Source organism: Dipodomys ordii, unplaced genomic scaffold, assembly GCF_000151885.1.
Source record: "Dipodomys ordii isolate 6190 unplaced genomic scaffold, Dord_2.0 Scaffold67, whole genome shotgun sequence".
Classification (NCBI taxonomy): Eukaryota; Metazoa; Chordata; class Mammalia; order Rodentia; family Heteromyidae; genus Dipodomys; species Dipodomys ordii.
In genome coordinates, this window is record NW_012267283.1 from 2,584,082 (window position 1) to 2,605,748 (window position 21,667).

Sequence of the window (21,667 nt, forward strand, 5' to 3'; positions counted from 1 at the left end):
GTACCCCAAACCCCAGTGGCCCTGAGACTACAGCAGGTCCCCTACCCTATACATGTTCCTATACATACACACCTATGACACAATCCAGTTTCTCTGTTAGGCCCAGTAAGAGAGCAATAGCAGTAACAAAGGACAAAATAGAACAGTCCCCACAAATGTACTATAAGGAAGTGAAGTGAATGTGACTCTCTTAAAAGAGTTAGGACAACATCTGTGGTTGCTGCTAGTACCTGAAACTAAGGAAAGCAAAACTGTAGGTGAGGAGACTGCCTTTTTGTAGACAAATTTTAGTTTGATATACCAGGCAAAGGGGAATTTTTTGTTTGTTTCCTTTTTGGTGGTGGTGGTGGTGGGTGGTGGTGGTACTGTGGTTTAAACCAGAGCCTTGCACTCTCACAACTTCCTTTTTGCTTGACTTGTTAATTAATTGGAGATGAAGTCTCCTGGACTTTTCTGCTTGGGCTGGTCTTGAACCACAATCCTCCATATCTCAGCCTCCTGAGTAGACAGGATTACAAGAGTGAGCCACTGGCTCCCAAAGGGGAGCTTTTTTCAAATAAATACCACTCAAGTCCTATTTTTAAAAGTGACCATGTGAAGGCCCACAGGATGGGGATGGGCAGGTTGAGGAGGATGAGGTTTGCCAGATACAGGAGATGCAGAAGTAGAAGAATGAGCCTGTAAAGAAAAGGAGTTAGGGGAAGTGATTCGAGAAGATTTAAGGGGCACATTACCACAGTAAATTGGATCCTTGGGTCTAAATCTGTTTTTTAATTTGGCAGCATAGAATTTTATGAATTGGCACAGAAAGATGTTTGTCTCGGCATGGAATATGAGAGGAGAAAAGCCCTGTAAACAAATAAAATCACAGAGGTGATTATTATAATAGCAGATGTCCTTAGCAAGCGCTTCTGGCACTCCAGTCAGTTACTGCATATTTCATTTATCTCATTTCAACCTGAAACAGGCGCCACTGTTGTCCTGTTTCTCATGGGAGGACACCAAGGAATGGGGAAGTTCTATAAGAGCTTGAGGGGGAGGGCGAGCAAACCACTAATAATTGGTATACTTGAAGTTCACACTCAGATTGTTGATCTCCAAACCTATACTTTTGTTCCACACCATGTACACACATACATACATACTCACACAAATGATGTTTGTGGCAAAATGCTTAAATAGGATGACAGAGTCGAGAACCCTGACTTTTCTGTTAATTACTCAATAGATCTACTTTTTTTCTAAATGCTAAGATGTTGCAGCCCTGTTCAGTTTCACAAGGCAGTCAATATGGTAGGTAACAGGATCCTCTCTGCCTCTTTCTTCATCCCTGCCTCATTAAAAGTCCCTCTTGGGAAGGAAGCAGGACACCCAGCCCTGATGTAACTTGCTGGGATGTGACCTGGGCAGCTCTTTGACCTGTTTAGGACCAGGAGCAGAGCTCTTGCTGAGCTCCTCCAGCTATAGGGGCTTCAGGTAGGAGACTTCCTCCCAGATGCCACAGTCCAGAACCACTTGCATCCAGCTCTGTCTGACCTTGTAAAGTTCCACAAAGATTCCTCAAGAGCAAAGCAGAACACTTTGTCCTAGAAGCAAGGTTGTAAGCAAAAACCTTCCTGGCAGCACCTGCAGGGACCCTCACAGCTTTCCTGTCCTCCAGACTCACCTGCAGACCTTCCTATCTCTCTTGCATCCTCTCTTGCTAAGCTCCTGTGGAGGCCTGGCCCTGCCTTCCCAAAGACCAGCAGGAGGCCAGCCCCACATGGTAATTCCAGACTACTAAGTCAGGTGCATGTAGGAAGGACCCTGGGGCTATGAGGTGGACACTAAGTGGGCAGAGTTTTGGCCCTGGGTAAATACAGCTCCGGAGACCAGCAGAAATAGTGGGGAGTAAGGGCAGAAAGGTAGGTCAGGCTGGAGCATGCTGTGGGCATGGGGAGAGGAGGAAGGCTTGGTTCTTAGTACCATGAGGATATCCGGGGCTCTCTCTCCTATAGTGGTCACACAGTGGTTTGGCTATGCGTGTCATTGTTTATTTTGTGCCCATCTCCCTCATCAAAGTAAGACTGCACTCTCCAAATGCTTAGTGCATTTGGACACGCAGTATGTTGTTTCTTTCCTTATGAACAAATGAAGGGGAAGTAGGCACCCCTTGTAGTCCCTTCAGCCTGGAGGTAACATAGATCATATCTGCCATTTATCAGATTTGTTCAGGGGAGAGTGCTGTTAATTATAGAAACTGAGGCCAGCACAGGAAGGAGGAAGTGTGAGAGCACTGCGCTGGACCCCCCTGGACTCCTGACCTGAAGGCAATGGGGAGCCCCAGGTCCATGGTTTCCCATGAGCTGAGCAGGCCAGAGTAAGGACTCAGAAGCTAATACGTTGATTGTCTAGACTTCCGAGAAACAGGACTTCCCGTGTCTACCCTTTAGCACAGGGAGCAACAAGGAGAAACCTGCCTTGGAGAGGTAGCGGGGCAGGCCGCCACTCACATTAGGGCCGGTGTCTCCAAAGGAGTGAAGCTAAACACCCTCAGGTGCTTAGATGATGAGCTTGCATTCACCCAGACATTCACTTGCCAACAGATTAAGTGTGCAGTATTGAATATGTATTGTTGGTGTACCCTACATGTTGCTGATCTACCTTGGAAATGGATAAATTTTACTTACCCAGCCTCTGTCCTAGAATGTTCTACCAAAGTCTTCATACAACCCTAGAGAATAGTAGAATAGTACAGAAGTAAGGACTTGGGGTGGGGGGGAGGGAGCTTCCCTCCTGAGGATGACAGTAGCTTGTCATCATTAAATGATGTTGATTATTAAAATGAGTCATAAACCAGTTTTAATGAGAGGAGCAAGCATGAAGGGCCTACTGTGTGTCAGTCATCATGCTATGAGCAGCTTTGTGAGCAAGGTGGTGTTGCAGGACCACAGAGTTCATAGAGCACGGTCTTTGGTGTCAGGTGGAGTCCTGGGCTTAGTCTTGGCTTCTAGCAGTGATGGCTCTGAGCCTCATTTGCCTTATCTGAAAATAGGATCCACGGTAACAATATGGACTTTTCAGGATGGTTGCAACATCTAATTGGGAGGATGTGTACAGAGCCTTTTGTAGTGACCAGTACATAAAAATATACACCAAGGGCTGGGGATGTGTACAACATGGGTAAAGTACTTGCCTACCATGTTCTAGGCTGAACTCAATCCCCTGTACTACACACACACACAGAGTTCCCTCACACACGTTCCATTTATGTATATACACACATATACACACTTGGTTATCATCAGTGGCTTTACCTCTGTATCGAGTGCCTGTATGTAAGGTTAAAGAGACCCTTGGAGGGAAGTCATAGTAGTACATGCCTGCAGTCACACCCACTCAAGAATCAGAGATAGGAAGATTATGGTTGGAGTCCATCTAAGACAAAAGTTAACAAGACTTTCTCAAAAACAAGCTGGGTGTGGTGTTCACTCTCATAATCCTAGACATGTAAGAGGAAGAGGTAGGGAGATTTTGGTCCAAGGCTAGCCTACGCTAAGTGTAAGACCCTACCTGTAAACAAACTTCAAAGCAAAATGATGTGGTTCCAGTGGTAGAGTGTTGCCTAGTAAGCGCATGACCCTAAGTTTAACCTTCAGTCCTGGGGGTGGGGGGAAAATACAAGAGACTCCTGGACACGTGGCTGCTAGGTAATGGAGCTGGGGTGTGTCCCAAGCCTGTGCTCCTCCCTCACACTGCCCTCAGCTGTCCTCCCCACCAGCACCACAGGGCTGCAGTGTCACAAAAGAAGCTCACAGCAGAGCTAGCTTCTTGTTATTTAAAAGCTACATCACAATCCGGAGGCCCTGTGTGAGATGAGACTGGGCTCAGTCAGCTCTTTGCTGTTTGGTTTGGGCAATGGGGATGCTGTGGTTTCCATGGTGAATGGCACTCTGGGCCACTGGGACCTGCCCGTCACTGGGATCATGAACTAGAGGACATACCTTGAAAAGATCAACCACCACCTGGATGAGCACCGATGTTTGTATTTTATTTCAGTTTAGTCTTTTTTCTTTTTTGTGTGTTTATGTTTTGTTTTGTTTTCTACAGGGTGAACATTCTCAAAATTTCTTTCAAAAGGAAAAAGTTCTTTATACATCAGCGACAGAAACAGGTGAGTTATGTTCATGCTTGCTTTGTTTCAATGTGAGAGAGTGTGTGTGTGTGTGTGTGTGCGTGTGTGTGCGCGCATGCCGATTACTGAGGCTGGAACTCTGGGCCTGGGCTTTGTCCCTTACCTTTTTACTCAAGGACATATTCTCTGCCACTTGAGCCAAAGCTTCAGTTTCAGCTTTTTGGTGACTAACTGGAGAAAAGAGTCTCACGAACTTTTCTGCCTGTGCTGGTTTTGAACCATTCCAGGGCTCAGCTATTTCAGTGTTTTGAAGTTACTTCTGCTCTTAGCTCTTTGGGCTTTGGCAAATTGCACCTAAATAATAAGAAGGAAGAGTCCTGGGGCCCAGGAGGCCTTCCATAAGCCATCTCCTTCACCAGTTGAGGATTGAGCTTCCTTTGGAATCGGATAGTTGGTGCAGATCCTGGCTCTTCCCTTGACCAGCTAGCTGCACAGGCTATGTAATCTCCTCAAGCTGAGTTACCTTGTTTCCATTAACTCAGTGATGCCTGCTACTCAGGGAAAGAGGAAGATTAAACCAAGAATTCCCAGCAAAGCCCACTACATAGTAGCAAGAAATGTCAATAGCTGGACATAGCCTGTGCTGTCTGACAAGATGAGTCACTGGTGATCTAGGTAACTTGAGTTTGTTTAGCCACAGGGAGAAGCAGATTCAGAGGTGAGGAAGCTCAGGCTCCCACAGCTAGTGAGAGAGGAAGATTGAATTTGGACAGATTATTAGGAATCTGAGATGCCTGCTCTTTACACATCACACCCTGTCTTGTTATGCTGTGTATTTGTCACTTACTCTATGTCCGCATCTCAGGTTTTCAGAGATAATATGTCTTTAAATTGATACCACCCCATGGTCCTGAACCCATAGAAATGGGAGCAGTAAAGCTCAGAGCAAGCACAGACTGGAATCTGGGTCACCTGACTCTGCTAGTGCCTGCAAGGCTCAACACAGCACAAAAATGCACGAGAAATCAGAAAACTTTATGAAAAATGACAGCAGAGTCGATCATTTAAATGCATACCAGGTCTCACTGTGGAGGCAGCAAATGAAGAAATCCCCAGGGTTATAGAATTGCTGTTGTCTGGTAGTTGAAAGGATATTTCTTGAGGAGAGAGATGCTTCCAGACCTAAATTTTAAAAGGAGCATATTAGACATTTGTCCCAGATACATCCAACCTTGAGACGTGAGCAGGTTTGAAACATGGCGGGGTTCGTGAGGAGGAGGTCTTAACTTTGAGCTCACGGAGGGCTGCTCTGTGATATTTCCAGGATGCTGGGTTGTGGTGAAGACATATGGAAGCTTGCTTCCTGGTAGCTGGGGTGGCTGATGTGAGATCTTTTACCTGTGTCTTTATAGTGACCTTTTGTGGTTTCCCCTGCAGGCTGAATCCAGGGAACATATTGTGGCCTTCAACATGCTCAGTTATAGATCTTGTAAAAACTTGTGGAAATCCTGTGTGGAGCACCATTCATTTTTCCAAGCAAAGAAGTTACTACCTCAAGAAAAGAATGTTCTATCTCAGTACTGGACTCTGGGCTCCAGAAATCCCCAAAAGTGAGTTAGCTTTAAGAACAGTGTGCACTCTAGACCAAGATGCCAGCATGTCCTGGCTACCACTAGGTAGTGGACACTTTTGGGCATGGCTCAAGTGGCAGAGCCCTTAGTTCAAAACTCTAGTTCTACTAAAATGAAAGAAAAAAAGAAAAAGAAAGAAAGAAAAGGGAAGGAAGGAAGAAGAAGGAAAGAAAAGAAAAAGAAAGAAAGGAAAGAAAAGAAAGAAAGAAAGGGACAAAGAGGGAGGGAGGAGGGAAGGAAGGAAGTTCAAATTGAAGAAATTGAAAATCAGTTCTCATAGCCAAGTATAAATGTAATTGAGAGGGAAAGCATGAAGTAAAACTGCTAGTCATACTCCCCCTGTTCCTCATTATGGTGAGCTTCCTTGCTTAAGGAGGCAGTGGATGGGGTTGTCATGTTGCTATTGTTTCTCAGTTACTCAGAAGCCATTTTCTTCCAAATAAGAATTTATGGGAATGTAGTCTTGCCTTTCACTGGAGCTAATCCTCTAGGCCTGGTGGGAGATAGTGTCATGAGGGTTTGAACCCAGCTTTAGGCTGCTAAAGAGTGGAGTTCAGATCCTCCCTCAAGTATTAGTTTGCTGCCTCAGTTTCTCCATCTGCAAACTTTCTCCCCTGTAGCCAGTGGAAGAGCCAGATTCTGCTAATCACTAATAGCATAATAAACAACCTCTATTTTAGTGGCTTAAAGCAATATCATTGTTTTACCTTAAAGATGTTGTGGGTTAGGAATTCAGGAAGGCCATGGCTGGATGACTCTTCTGCTCTGTTTGAACGAGAGGGAAAATCTGTGATACCTAGCTGGGAGCAGATCTGAGACTGCTTTTCCCACATGACTGATGGGGTCTCCTGGGTCTTCTTGACCCATCCACATGGTCTCTACTGCAGGGTGGTTGAATTTTTTTTCTACAGAGGCTTCATGAGCCAAAGACAGAACCAGCCACTCCCCCGCTACGGGAAGGGCTGGGAACTGGTACAGCCCATCTCTTGATTAAAACAGTCACAGACAGCCTGGAGTCAAGAGTCAAAGAACTAGCAGGTGTCTGTAATCCTCCATAGGGGCTTGCCTGGGGCACAGCGAGCAGGATGGGGAGCACACATGAGCAGTTACCGGCTTCAGTACACTTTGAAGTTCTGCTCTTGTTGCCTCCATTTATTTCACAAGCCTCCATTTATTTCACAAATGAGGAACCTGGGGCTTAGAGAAGTTACAGGATTTCCCCACCCCTAGAGATGCAGAGGGTCCTTTGAAAGGTTCCATGTGAAAGGAACCAGCCCAAGTGGATCCCAAGCATACAGGGCAATGGCACCCTGACACACACAAGCTCTGGGGATCTTGTATAGTAAGCCTTGAGTCTTGCAGCTTGCGCCCTTTATTTTAATCTTAAATGGTAGCTGTTTCTGATGTGACTGCGCCTCTGAGGAAAGACTCTCTCACCAACACCACTGTGGGCAGTTGATCAGGTTGGTAATGGGTGGTTTGTGTAATTAGCATGTGACATTTTAGGGAGGTTTTATTTGTCTTTGTTTTGTTTTCGTTGGTTGGTTGCTTGGTTGTCCACTTTTAGGCCACCAAGAAATGTGTAGAATGTTTTCATAAGGTATTAGAACATGGTTTAAATTTGAAATGCCAGAGCGAACCACTAACACCCTTCAGATTATTTCCCTAGTAGTATGGAGAATTCATTAGAAACACTGTAGATATGACTTAAAATTCAGAGGTAAACCTTCAGGGAGCACATTCAAAGAAGGTGATCTGAAACTATACTTTCTAAGTATATTCCCAGGTTCTCTGCCCAAGAGTTAGCAGTGATTTATGGTGGTGGCTTTCACCGGCCCTGGTGACAGAGTGCATCTGGAAGGGTGGTTAATACTTTCACTCTTACCGCCCTGAGTAAAGTGACACTCCCCTGAGGTTATTTGAACTGTATTTCTGTGCTCTCCTAATGATCTGGTAAGCTTTGGTTATCGTGAAGCAGCTGGCTGGCTCAAAGTAGCTGAAACACAAAAGCATTTTTATCAAAAGAAGAAAAGAAATACAAGGAAAAGCCAAAATGAGAGGACATCTCTCCTGTGACCCTCCGCCTCCACTCCTGTAACTTGGCTTGGTTGTCATCAGGAGGGCTGATATTTTTTTTTTCTTTCCTATTGGACATGTGGAAAATGACATTGTATCTGATTTTTCAGGTCTGTAAATAACCAATATTGTAAAAAGGTGATTGGAGGGATGGTGTGGAATCCAGCCATGAGAAGATCCTTATCAGTGGAGCATCTGGAAACCAAGAGCCTGCCTTCCCGGTCCCCTCCAGTCACCCCCAACTGGTATGTCCTATTTGGTCCCATGTACCAGCAAACATGTTTGCTCTTATACAGATGCATGCCAGGCACTGTAACTCACTCCTGTAATCTTAGCTGATCTAGAAGCACAGGGATCAGGAGATTGAGATCAGCCCAGGCAAAAGTCCACAGAACTCCATCTCAATAACAGCTGGGAATAGTGGAACACATCTATCATCCCAGCAATATGAGACACATAAATAGAAGGATTGCAGTCTAGGCTGGTCCAGGCAAATAAAATGAGGCTTACTTTGAAAAATAACGAAAGCAAAAAGGGCAAGGGGTGTGATTCAAGCAGTAACGCACCTACCTAGAAAATGTAAGGCCTTTAGTTCAAACTCCAGTACCTCTAAAAATATGTACATATATATGCGTGTGCGCGTATACACACACACTGTAATTTTGTCAGCACAGACGGCCTACTGTCAGATCTTACATGTGCATTCCTAGCTATTGCAGACGTAGTTGAAGCACACATCTCTCTGAACATTTTCTGTACTGTGTGATGCTGAGTGGTCTTTTAAAATAACTATAAATTTTTCATGGACATCATGATTGCACGTATTTATAGCTTAGTGTGATACTCATGTACATGTATGTGATGTTAACTTACCAGATCAGGCTAATTGTCATATCCATCATCTTAGACAGACATCATACCTTTGTGTTGGGAACACTCAAAGTCCTTTCTACTCACCATATGAGGTGGTTCACACTAGTAATTCCAGCACTCAGGAGGCGTCTAAGACAGAAGGCTCGAGTGTTTGAGCCTAAACCTTTCTACTAGCTGTTTTGAAATATGCAATTACCTGTTGTCAGCCATAGTTACCTTACTGTGTTAGAATAGTAGATGTTATTTCTCCCATTCTGAGATGCTTTTTTGGGGGGAGGGGTAATTACTAGGCCTTTGAACTCAGAGCCTCATGTTTGCTAGTCTGGCCCAATACCACCCAGCCATGCCTCCACTCCTGTTTATTATTGGTTAGGGTGAAGGTCTTACCCCCTTCCCCAGTTATTTTCTCAATTCCCTTTCTGCCCAAGCTGGCCTTGAACCTCAGTTTTCTCATTCTTAGCCCCCCATAGTTAAGATTGCAGAAGTGAACCCACTTGTACATTGTATGATGCTCTTTTTAAAAAATGTATTTGAGCTTAAGAAATTTGAACAACTCTATGTTAGAGCCCTCACGCAGCATGTGTAAAGCCCTTGTTTTCCATCCTCAGTACCACAATGTAAATAAACAATAAAACTGGGCAGTGGCGATCCTCTGAGATGTCCTTGTTAGAATCATGGCAGACATTAGTAATATTAAACACGCTGAGAAGTCCTGCGGTAAACAACATGGAACTTTATTTAATCTAATTTTTCATTAACATCCCACAAAATCAACTTTATTGGGAAACCCAGTAAAGGATGTAAGGATTAAAGACCCTCTGCACCAGTAGTAAAGATGGAAGTAGTCTGCCAGTTTTTCAAGAGGATGAAATCAGTCAAGCATAGTAGCAGACACCTATAATCCTAGCTGTTTAGGATGAATAACTAGAAAGATCACAATCTGAGGCTGGCCCTAGGCAAAAACTCAAGCCCCTACCTGAAAAATAACAAGCAAAAAATAGCTAGATGTGTGGTTGAGGTAGCAGAGTGCTTCTCTAGTAAGCACGAGACCCTGCATTCAAACCCCACCAAAAGGAAAACTAAAAAGATGAACTCAACTTAAAAAGAGTGAGGGATATGTGTGGCTGGGGGGTAGCACATGGCAGAATACTTGCCTAGCGTGATCAAGGCCGAGGCCTTGGCTCAGTCCCTTATGAAAATGATGGCGAATGAAGTCATAATGTACAAATGCTTTGTAAGCCTACGTAACAAAAGAGTGGGATTTTAAAAACTGTTATCCTATCCTAATGTCCTTCAAAGATGCTACTTTATTTGTGTGAATGCCTCTGAAATGATTAGGCATCAGCAAAAGGAAAACGCAATCATCTCTGTCCCCAGCTCCACGTGGGATTAACATTGTGTCTTTAAAGACTGGCAGGGCTGGAAGTTCCTGAGCCAGAATCTCCTGGGACTGAGGGAAACTCTTGAGAGAGGCAGGGCCTACTGGGTTCAAGGCCCTCCACTGGGAAACACCTGTTCTGGGAAGGGTTGTGATGGGATTCCATCTTAGAAATGGTGACATGATAAGTAGATTCGCTTTTTGGGTTTCCAAGACTGAGACACCTCAGTCTTAGAGGTGTCTTAAAGAGGTGAATGTGTGCTGTAAGGGAACCACTTAATGTGGTTCAGAATCTCTTCAGGCAACAATGCAAGGAACCCAGAGAAAGCACCAGACAGGATCCGGGAGAACAGCAGGGCTGGTTGTTGCCACAGCTGTGGCGTGGTGCCACAGCCCTTGCTGCTAGATATAGGTCTTCTCCAGGGAGTCAGAAGAGCCTTTTTACTTTTGTGGTGGACACAGCATTGATGACTACCCAGGTCCAGGGGCTGGCAAATAATGAGGGCAGGCCCTAAGGAGTCATAGCTAACAGAATAATAGAAGAAGGGCAACTGGGAGGGACAGAAGAGGACCTGGCTGCACCTGCTACAGGAGCTGATGCCCAAGTGTGGCCCTGATTTTCCAAGAACTTTCTCTAATTTGGCTCAGCCTCTGGAGCAAGCAATGTGGTTGCCCAGAGAGGTAATGGACATGCCTATGGTACCTTGACTCTGCCACTTGTAAAGAACAGGTCAGAGCTCAGATTCCCATCGCATTACATGCACTTAATAAATGATAGAGTTGTTGGTTGGTTGATTGGTTGGTTGGTCATGGCTTGAACTCAGGGCCTACGTGCTGTCCCCGAGCCTCTCTGTACTCAAGGCTAGCACTCTATCATTTAAGCCACAGCACCATTTCTGACTGTTTTCCGTGTATGTGGTACTGAGGAATCAAACCTGGGGCTTCATGCATTCTAGGTGAGCATTCTACCACTAGGCCACATTCCCAGCCCCCATAGAGGATAGAGTTTTAAAAGCAAGTATTTCCTCTTGAGTCAAGAGAAATTTACCTTAGAGGATGTAGACAAGCTGAGGTTTGAGTGTTGCCAAGAATTATACCTAGCTTCTAAACCTTGCATAAACATTATTAGAATTTCCTTATGAACATTCAGCATGGCCTCTTTACAGCTTGAGGACTGAGATCTTCTAGAACTCATCCTAGCTGAGTGCTGGTGGCTCATGTTTGTAATCCTAGCTATTCAGGAGGCTGACAATTATGGTTCAAAGCCAGCCCAGGCAGGAAAGTCTGTGAGGCTCTCATCTCCAATTAATCACCATATATATAGAAGAGGAGCTGTGCCTCAAAGTGGTAGAGCTTTAGCCTTGAGCAAAAGAGCTCAGGGACAGTGCCTGAGCCCTGAGTTCAAGCCCTATGACCGACAGAACAAAACAAAACAAAAATAAACCCTTCAGTACCATTGATTAGAGTGAATAAGCCCTGTCTCATCCTGCCTATGTATAAGGAAGGCTGAGACTACATTGTGGGGGGCTCCTATGCCTGCTCAGTGTTAGCTACCACTGGTGCAAGAATGGATTAACTGTTCAAATTAGTTAGCTTGCTAGTTAGTTTTAAGACCAGGTCTGAGTATGCATCCCAGGATGCTCTTGAGTTTATTGTGTATTCAAGTCAGGCCTGGAACTCATAATCCTATTGCATCAGCCTCCCAAGTGCTAGGATTACAGGTGTGTGCCACCATGCCTGGCTCTGGTTCTAGCCCTGACCTTCTAACAGTATCAGCCAAGGCCTCCTTGGAGAAGCTAGGGCACAGAGTGACATCACTGACAGCTGTCTGACCTCTGAGTGGAATGCACTCTCAGCACTATGCACTTCCCCTTCCCCGCGTGCAGGCGAAGCCCTCGTCTCAGGCATGAAATCCGAAAGCCACGACACTCTTCTGCAGACAACCTTGCAAATGAGATGACCTACATTACGGAGACTGAAGACGTGTTCTATACCTACAAGGGCTCCTTGTCCCCCAAAGACAGTGACTCCGAAGTCTCTCAGAACCGCAGCCCACACCGAGAGTAAGAATCTTGTGGTTTTCCTTTCCTTGTCTCTGCTTGATGGCTTTCGTGGCATTTGCTGAGGCTTGGGCTGCCATTTTCAGAGGACCCTGCCTAGATCCCCAGGGAGCTCAGAGTTGCATGTTAGGCCCAGTTGCTTTTGCTTCACTCAACCCAGGTTCTATCATATCTATTCACTTTAGGGTATGCTATCTCAAGTCAGTTTTTTGAAGATGGTAACATATAGATCATAGATGACCTTCTAAGTTCAAGTATAATTGGATGATAAGCTGTTAGGAAATCAACCCTGGGTCCCCAGTCTGCTAGGCCACATATGATGGCCAACATAGAGAAATATAAGGCCTCCCTTACCAGCAAAGGATTAGCAAGCAGGCACCTTAATTAATCTGGAAATGTTTATCATGGTAGACACTAGCTTAAAGCACTAAGTACATTCTGAGGGTGCTGTACACACTAACTGCCAGCCTCCTCCTTCCTTCTGTAGGGGCTGCTGCCTCTCCTGCAAACATGATCTGTGTTCTTAACACCTCTGGCTAAACAATCCTCATGGTCTTTGCTTCCTTATGGTGTGAGCTTAGTGATGCTTTTGTTGAAATGATCACTGTCCCTCCAGCTTGCCCATTGTAGAGGCTACTGTGGATGGATGTGGATTCTGTTGTGACATGGTAGCTCTGCAAGGCACAAGCAAACCTAGAAACACAAGGCAAGGGTGCAGGGGAAAGCGACCAGAGCCTGTTTAAGTCCTCCATGAGCGCTGGGCTCTGTCACATTGGCAGAAGGAAGGCACTTCCAGTCATGGCTTTAAGTCTCAGCGAGAGACTGGACAGCATCTAGAAGACCCTCACTCTCCAGTACAGGAGCCACAGGCGATTCAGGTTTAAGCTAACTAGAAGATAAAATGAAAGCACTCGTCCCTCAGGACACAGAAGCCACATGAGGTACTGTGAGGAGTCACGTCAGTACTGGCTACCAATCCAGCACGGGATGAGCCCAGGGGAACCCATTCCTGTCAGCCTACAGCCGCCGTGGCAGCACTTGTGCTGCCTGAAATGCCTGTTCAGTCCCTCACTGCAGCCTTGTGAGCCCCACAATGTCTATAAGCAGAAAGGACATTTCCCAAGCAGATGTCCAGTGATATTTAGGAGCATCATCTGGCTTGCACTTGGAGCACTCACCACCTCTCTCCCGGCTGCTCAGCTGCAGCACGGAAGTGGGTGGCCTCCCAGAGTCCTCGTGGCCTTGTGACCTCTGATGTCTCACAATGTGGTGAGTGCCAGGTGCAAGATAGTTGGCTTTCTGTTCTGAGACATGAGCTCCTTTCATTCCCAGGTCCACCAGCATGATGTGTATACTTCCTGGTCCCAGGGGAAAGGAACATTGAATAAACAAGACTGGGGCTGGATGCTACCCCAGTAGCATCCAGCCCCAGTCTTGTTTATTCAATGTTGACCTCACTGAGTTCTGTCCTGCTCACTCCTCCATACTGCATGCTCATTCTCTCTGCAAGCCTCAGAAGAGGTGTCATTCCAGGGCACCTTATGTTGCCGCTAAATGTGAAAAGTAGCAGACAATGGAGATTGAAAGGTGGCTCTTTTTAACCAAGGTCTTCCAGGTGCACATATACACACTAGGAAACTTGAAAGTTTGGTGAGGGGCTGGAAACCCAGCACTACGAACCCACATAGCAAGATGGAGGACCCTTACCAGGCAGCAGGAAGCAACAGACAGCAGAGGCCAGGGCCCCAGAGCAGCATAGGGTGGGGCTCCATTCTCTAGGCAAGAAGTACAGGCTGGTCTCTACTCAGTGAGAAGAACTGTGTCGGAACTCCAGTGAGTATTTGCAAAATGTTTAAGAAACGTTTGACATGTTTTCTACAGCAGATTTGTGTTAAGCAGCAGAAAGAAGCATTCTGTCAGAGCAATCCTGTGAATAATCTCACAGACAGGGAAGAAGGTTCCTTTTTAGAAGAATTAAGTGTAATGCTCTTTACTCAGTATAAAAGAGAGAGAAGGAAAAGCAAAGAAGAGCGGAAGGCTTTGGCTCTCCACCCAACGTGGCAGAGTGAGGCTGTCGGAACATTACCCGGCAGATGACTCACTTGCTGCTTGTTCCGTATTTATAGCACAGCGCCCCAAAGTTTATGATTATAGTTATGAAGTCTTGGCAATGCGCATTGTGCCCAATCAGGCTGTGTGCTTTTGTTCTGGGTTCCTCTCCTTGCTTCCAGGGGAAATTGAATTCTGAAGAGAAAGAAGTTTTGTTTTTTTTTTTCATGGCAAAAAAAGAAAAAAAAATCAAAACCCCCTCCACCTTCCACCCAGATACATGGCAGGAGATGCGCCCTAAAAGCTGACTTGAAAATATCCTGTGGGGAAACAAGTTTTAGGACAGTATAAGGTTGTACTCAAAAGCCTTTTCTTTGTTGTTGTTACTGGTTTAATGGGTCACCACTGTGATACCCCTCTCGAGTGTTGTTTCCTGTCGTAGTCTTTGATATTTGTCTCTTTCCTGAAAACTTAACCTTCTTCTATAGACAAAACTTCTGTGTATTGCATAGAACCTCAGGGATCCTCTTTTTCAGTCACACACCCATCACTAGGCTCCAAGGACCTGAGCACGCCTCCAACATGGAACTCCCTTAAGTGTGGTAGCCTGCTGTAATTGGACACTGGTCACTACAGCCAGCCCCCGCCATCCACAGTTTACTTAGGCTGATGATGGTTGCCGTGTCTGTCCTGAACATGTAGGGACAGTTGCTCTTGTCAGTATTTCCTAAATCATAACAACAGGGTAACAACTGTCTACGTGGCATTGGCATTGTATTGTCAGTAATCTAGAGATGATTTAAAGTATATAGAAGGACATGCTTAGGTTACAGGCAAATCTGGTGTCCTTTTTATATAAGGGATTAGAGCACCTTTTTTATATAAGGGAACTGGCTCCATGCAGCGGGGGTCCTGGAACCAGCCCCCTGTGACCCTGAACGACAGGATGCTCTAGAATACAGGTTCTGGCCTACAGCTCCCACAAGAACTCATGGTGTTTCTTTCCAGTCCTACCCACAGTGTTGCCTGCTGTTCTTTAAGTTAAACGATCTCACCTCCTTCAGCCACTTTCTGCCTTTTCCCTCTTTGCCAATCACTCTCTGAACCCCTTATAAGAGGGGTGACACCAGATCCGAATATGAGAGTAGATCCATGCACCATCCAAGCCTCTCCTCAGAGACTCCACCGAGGAGGACAGGGTGCTACCAGGCATGTGTGTGTCTGTTGTCCCTAATCCTGGCCTGGCTTGCACTTGGCTTTACCCACTCATCTGTGGAAAAGCATCTCGCAAATTCCTGGAATCCCGGCTCTTCATCTTCATGCCTGTCTCATGGCTGCCCTATGTCCTGGTGAAGGGACAGTTGTCAATATGATCTGGTTTGCACCTACTAGACAATTGAATTTTCTTTTACTTCTCTTTTTATTTCCCCATCCTTCTCTAGGTGTCACCATGTTAGTTCTGTTTCCCAAACAACTTTTGAAAGCATTTAGGAGGAGTCTTTTTCTCTGTGGGAAATCCTTGTCAGTTTTCATTTCTTTAACATTGTAACTCTTCAGTTAAGTAGTTCTGTCTCTGCCCCCTCTTAGGGTCTGGGGTGTGTGTGGTCTGCTTCTTGGAGGACAGCAGACAGTCTTCCTCTGTGCCCTCCTCCTCGGGAGCTTTCTCTTCTCCTCCCTTCTCATCAGCTTCCTCCCACCCATGCAGTCTGCTTTCCTTCCCCCACCCCTTCCCCCACTCCTTTCACAACAGCCTCCTTGGAGCCGGCTACACAAGGCAGCACCCTCCCCCTCTCCTCACCCATTCACTCAGCTCCCCATCAGGAGTACCTCAAGTCCTGCGCCAATAAGAGAGGAAGCTATGACATCTTGGCACCTTTTGCTGTTGGCATCCCATGCCCTGTCCAGTTGCCAACTTCTCATTGCTTCTCATCCTTCATTGTCCTTCTTGTCTGTCTGTCCATCTAGCCTGTACACCAAACACAAAATATCACTGAACTCTGCAGGTAACCTCTGTACATAGGTGAATAGGCCAGAAACCAGCCATTCGCTTAATACAGTGCAAGAAAGCAACCTCTCCAACCCTACTAGGATGACTCAGAACGTGTTATATATACTAGTAGTACTGTTAGCTGTTTTAGCTGGACTGTTGAGATTTGGTGGTGGTGGTGGTGGTTTTTTATTTGTTTTGCAGTGCTAGGAATTGAGCCCAGGGCCTTGTATATGCAGAGACCAGTGAGGTTTTGTTTTGGGGGTATTTCTGTGCGTGTTTTGTTTTGTTTGTGCCCGTCCTGGGGCATGAACCCAGGACCTGGGTGCTATTCCCAAGCTTATTTACCCAAGGCTAGTGCTCTACCACTTAAGCCACACTTTTGGCTTTTTTTTTTTTTTGCTGGTTTATTGGAGATAGGAGTCTCATAGACTTCCCTATCTAAGATGGCTTTGACCACCATCCTCAGAGCTCAGCCTCCTGAGTAGCTAGAATTACAAGTGTAAGCTAGGGGCACCCGGCTCTGAGATTTATATTGGAAAAAGAATATTTTGAAACATCATACAATGAAATCCCCAAACTAAACTTTTTATTTAAATATTATATTCATCAATACTATTTTGTTACATAGTCTGTTCTCTTCTGCATTGTCCCCTTGCTTGCCTGGGTTTTCTTTATCTGTCTCCTCTCCTTTCCATTGCTGTTCCTCTCCTCCAAACTCATCCCAGCGTTTGTCATGTGAACACAACCTTTGCAGCTTCTTCCTGTGACAAGGCCCAAGTGCATTTCTAGATCAAGATCCTTCCTTCCCCTTTAGCAGTTGCCATTACTGCTAAAGGGGAAGAGCAGAACTGCCAGGCACAGGTGTCACATGTTTGTATTCCTAGCTATTTAGGAGGCTAAGATCTTGAGGATCATAGTCTGGAGCCAGACTAGGCAGAAAAATCTACCAGACTTCATCTCCAAAATAACCAGCAAAAAGCTGGACTGTAGGCATGCCTCAAGTGGTACAGTGCCAGCTGAGCAAGCAAGCTGAACTGAGTGTGAGGTCCTGAGTTCCAGCCCCAGTACCTATCCAAAAAAAAGTAGACCTAAGATGTGGTCCTCAAAGTTGGATCACTTATCTGGCAAGTGAGAATCTTGGATCCCTTCCGGGATAACCAAACCAAACCAAACCAGTAAATCTTATCCATATTGCTAAGCCTGATGCTAGAGAATCACTTGAACTTAGGAGTTTAGTTGCCCAGAAATACTGAACATCCTGACCTATACATGCGGGCACAGGCAGGATGGATCCTGCCAGATTAGAAATGAGTCTTAAGAGCTGGTTGGAATGGTCTGGACAGAAAATGCTAAGTATCCACATGCATCAGACTTCTGTCTCCTAAGTGACCTTGGGACAGTTACTCACCCTCTTTTGACTTCAGCATCTTGATCTTTGAGATTGGAGTTGGAACTGATACCAGCTGGGGGGGGTGGGATACAGATTCATTTTCTCTACCCCTTAAAGAGTTAAAAGACAGGGGAATATATAAAGCAGACAGGGCAAGTTTGTTTGAAAGTGAAAGAAAAGCCACAAAAGGAAAAGTATGGTGAAAGTCTTCATTTGGAGCGGGGCCCCAAAGAGAAGTCAAATGGTGTCCTCTTTGAGGGCAATTATTGTAACCCAGAGCACCTCCCATGTCTCTTTGGAGCTTTGTGCTAGTTGCTAGATGGCTTGTGTGTGCATTGTCCTCACTCTTTTCATTGGGTAAACAGGCTCCCAGGGTATTGTAGGAAGAAGAGGTGTTTGAGCAAGATCTCAAGGCACTATGAGAACAAGAAGCTCCATGATGGGCCGCAGGTTATCTGCCAGGTGTTAGGCACTTTTTATTCCTATCTACCTACCAGTTCCCCTTTCTTTCCCTCAGAACAAAAGTCTGTACCATCCTCATGGACTGTCATTGTCCAAGACAACACTAACAGAACTGCTGTGGTAACAGAAATGTCTTGTAACTGTACTGTCCAGGGATGTGACCACTAGCTACGTGTGGCCATTGAGCATTAGAGATGTGGCTGGTACAACTAAGGAAATGACTGTATCATAAATTATTTAAATCTAAGCCACATGGGACAAGTGGCTACCATAATGGACAATGCAGCTGTAAGATACAGCGCAGCTCTACGATGCAGAAGGACCTACATGAAGTCGAGGAAATGAAACGTGTGGTCTCGTCACGAATGAGATCATGGGCACCCCAGGCCAGTCACTGCAGACCAGGAATGATAGAATGGTCTCAATGTGCAGCAGTTGCCTTGTTTTCCTTGAGCAGCCAGGCCTCCTGCGAGGCAGAACTAACAGTAGAAATGAGATGGAAGGGAATGGCTCTCAGGAGAGAAGGGGCCTTGTGCACTTGTATGACCTGACCTGAAAGAGTCTGTGTCAAACTTCATGCCACCCAAGCTGGGCAGGGCACAGCTTGGAAGCCCAAATTACTCAGGAGCTAAAGTAGGAAGATCTCCTGGGAGTTCAGGATCAGCCTGGGCAACACATTAAAAAAAAAAAAAAAGCCAGGCAGTGGTGTATCCCCTACCTGTAATCCTAGTTATTCAAAAGGCTGAGATGTGAGGATCATGGTTCAAAGCCAGACCAGGCAGAAAAAATTTCCATGAGACCCTTATCTCTAACCAGCAAAAAGCTAGAGGTAAAGGCATGACTCAATTGGTACAGCTCCAACCTTGAGTGAAAAAAACAAAAGGGAGTAGGAGGTCCTGAGTTCAAAACTTAGTTTGGGCACATGCACACACACACAAAGATTTTTAATTAATTAAATTACCAGAAATACCTAGACCCTTCTCCTCACCAGCCATCTAAAGCAGTGGGAGGAATGTTGTTTTCAGCAGCCTATAGGAAGACAAAGCATTGTCATACTGTCCCTTTTTCCCTAAATGATGATATTTAGGGAAATATCCTGACCTTGACTAATCAGTCAAGGTCAGGAGTGGTCCAAGGACTCTGAGATCCCTGCAGTGGCCCATTGAACCCTGGCAAACCGTGACTTGCCAAGCCCAAGAGTGAGGGATATTTGTTCTAATCAAATATTAATCTAGTTATTAAACTATCTCCTCCTTCCCCACGATGAAGGAGTTTATCCGAGAACAACCCAGCACAAAGCTGCCTGACCCAGAAGTCATCCAGTTCTGTATCTCCATCTTCAAATGCTCCAGGCTCCTGCTCACCAGACGGCGTTGACCAGCGGTTCTTAGAGGACTACCATAGAGTGACCAAAGGGGGCTCCACGGAAGATGCCAGCCAGTACTACTGTGACAAGGTAAGTGGGCTCAGGTCCTGCCGTGCCCAGGCGATCTGATGAGCCGCTCTTTTAGGCAGGCTACTAAGGCAGTATCACCGAACACAGATCGCCCGACTCAGTGCTGGAGAGAGAAGTAACCCAATGATACTCTGAACTGTCTTCCAGAATGACAATGGAGACGGCTACTTAATCCTCATCCGTATCACACCAGATGAAGATGGGAAATTTGGATTTAATCTTAAGGTATGCTGTGTGTAGTCCTAAGGATGGTGTTATGGCATGAAATCATCTACAGGAGAATTTTTAATTTCTGTTGGAAATGGGCTTGTGTGCACTCAAGCTACACAAGTAAACTCCCTGGGGAGGCATCAAAGCTCCTCGCCTTGGAACTGGGAGTTTTTGATGTGTCCATGACAACTGCCTCATTCCAAATGCCTGCTCTGTGTCTGATGTTTGATACACACTGGGTGTATGTCACCTTGCTGACTGTTTTGAAGTTTATCTCACAGGTGAATACTGAGGCACAGAGAGGCATGGGCGAAAAACCTTCCCCTTGGAAGGGAGGGTTTTTTTTTGTTTTTTTTAAAGAACCCTGCAGTATTGCTAAAACTGGTGAGAGAAAATGGCTGTTACATTTGCAGGGCCTCCACATGCTCTAGAAGCCTGCAGGCAGGGCCTGCAAACTGTGACCATAGACTAGCTTCCATCTGTTGGTGGAAACAGTGTTATTAGAACAGCCACGTCCATTCCGTTACTGGGTGGGTGATGCTGTGACAGAGGTGAGGACCTCAGAGCCCTCTTTCCTACAAAACCTAAAATACCTCCTCTCTGGCCCTTTACATTTCCTATCGAGCATTGTTACCCGCCCCCCTTTGTTTTTTCCCTAGCATGTGTTCAATCCTCACACAAGTGTACAGTGAGGGCAGAGTGCTCCTGTCTGGTGGCCCGGCTGCCATCGGTCATGCCTCTCATTTACCCAGCGGCCCTCTGAGGTCCTGCTTGCTCGTAGCTTGCTCATGACACATGGCCCCTCCTGAGGCCTGGCTGCCTCCCCTGACAGCTATTTTTCTAACAGCTTGCCAAGCTCACCCCCACCCCCAGGTGGGGCTGTTGGCATTGCTAAGTGGAGTACACACCCACTGAGTATATTATTCACAGATCATGATGGGGTCAGGGGAGGCTGTGAGCAGCGTTCTGGCCAGTCCTGCAGATACACAAGGGTCAGCAGTATGGTTCAGAATTCAGAGAGGGATGCTAAGCCCTGCGAGTTTGAGGCCTTCCCTAGACCAGAAGTCTTGCATTTAGTGATTGTCTTCAGAGGCTTTGATGCTGTGAACTACTTAAATGTTTTTGTACAGGGAGGAGTGGATCAAAAGATGCCTCTTGTGGTCTCAAGGATAAATCCAGAATCACCTGTAAGTAATCATGTCCCACCTTATTTCCCATGTTTGCTTTCCTCTAGATAGAACAGGTCTCTGTGTCTCATTGCCTGCCCCCTCCCACCCTCCCTTCCTCCTTCTTTCCTTTCCTTCTCCTTCCTTTCTTTCTCCTCCCTTCTTTCCTTCTGTCTATTCCCTTCTTTTCTTCCTTCCCCCTTTCTTCCCTTCTTTCCTTGTTTTTTTTTGCATATGTAAGCCCACATGGACAAATGAGAGAGGGAGAGGGAGAGAGAGAGAGAGGAAGGGAGACTGAGAATAGGAGCTTGTATTCTATAGAGTCTTGCTGCAGAGTGTGAGCCCTGAGCTGCAGACCTTACCACCTGGGATCTCATTAGACATGCAGAACCTCTGGCCCCACTCCACCCAGGCCTGCAGACCCAGGATCTGCATTTTTAACAAGATGCTCTGGTGGTTTGTGTGCACTAATTTAGGGAAGTACTGCTCAAGAGCAGGAAACAGTTTGCTGTTCTGCTCACCCCACGCAGGGTCAAGGACATCACATTTTACCACTGTGCCCCCCCATCCTTCCCAGCACCATTCAGCCTCCTGCTGAGGCCTGTGATCACTTAACTCTCTTTCTAGTTTGTCTTAGTGCATATATTTAAGGTGTACCATGCACTGTTTTGACATGCGTGCACATAGTGTATGTTGACAGGGTTAAACACCCATCACCCTTTGTAGTTCCTTTGTGCTCCTTTGCTTTTATAAAGCAGTGGAGCCGAGTCAGAGAGTCACTGTGCTTTCTAAATGGGAAGCACTCCTTAAAG

General features: G+C 45.9%; 1 protein-coding gene across 1 annotated transcript in view; it reads left to right on the forward strand.

The window, feature by feature from the left end:
- Ptpn3 (protein tyrosine phosphatase, non-receptor type 3) overlaps nucleotides 1-21,667 on the forward strand; it is a 75,736-nt gene that overhangs the window by 27,479 nt on the left and 26,590 nt on the right. Inside the window, exons 10-16 of the mRNA XM_013023348.1 lie at nucleotides 4,090-4,153; nucleotides 5,552-5,724; nucleotides 7,932-8,066; nucleotides 11,959-12,135; nucleotides 19,293-19,479; nucleotides 19,627-19,704; nucleotides 20,820-20,876. Of these exons, the coding sequence (XP_012878802.1) occupies nucleotides 4,090-4,153; nucleotides 5,552-5,724; nucleotides 7,932-8,066; nucleotides 11,959-12,135; nucleotides 19,293-19,479; nucleotides 19,627-19,704; nucleotides 20,820-20,876 (871 nt within the window). The remainder of the gene's footprint in view (nucleotides 1-4,089; nucleotides 4,154-5,551; nucleotides 5,725-7,931; nucleotides 8,067-11,958; nucleotides 12,136-19,292; nucleotides 19,480-19,626; nucleotides 19,705-20,819; nucleotides 20,877-21,667) is intronic.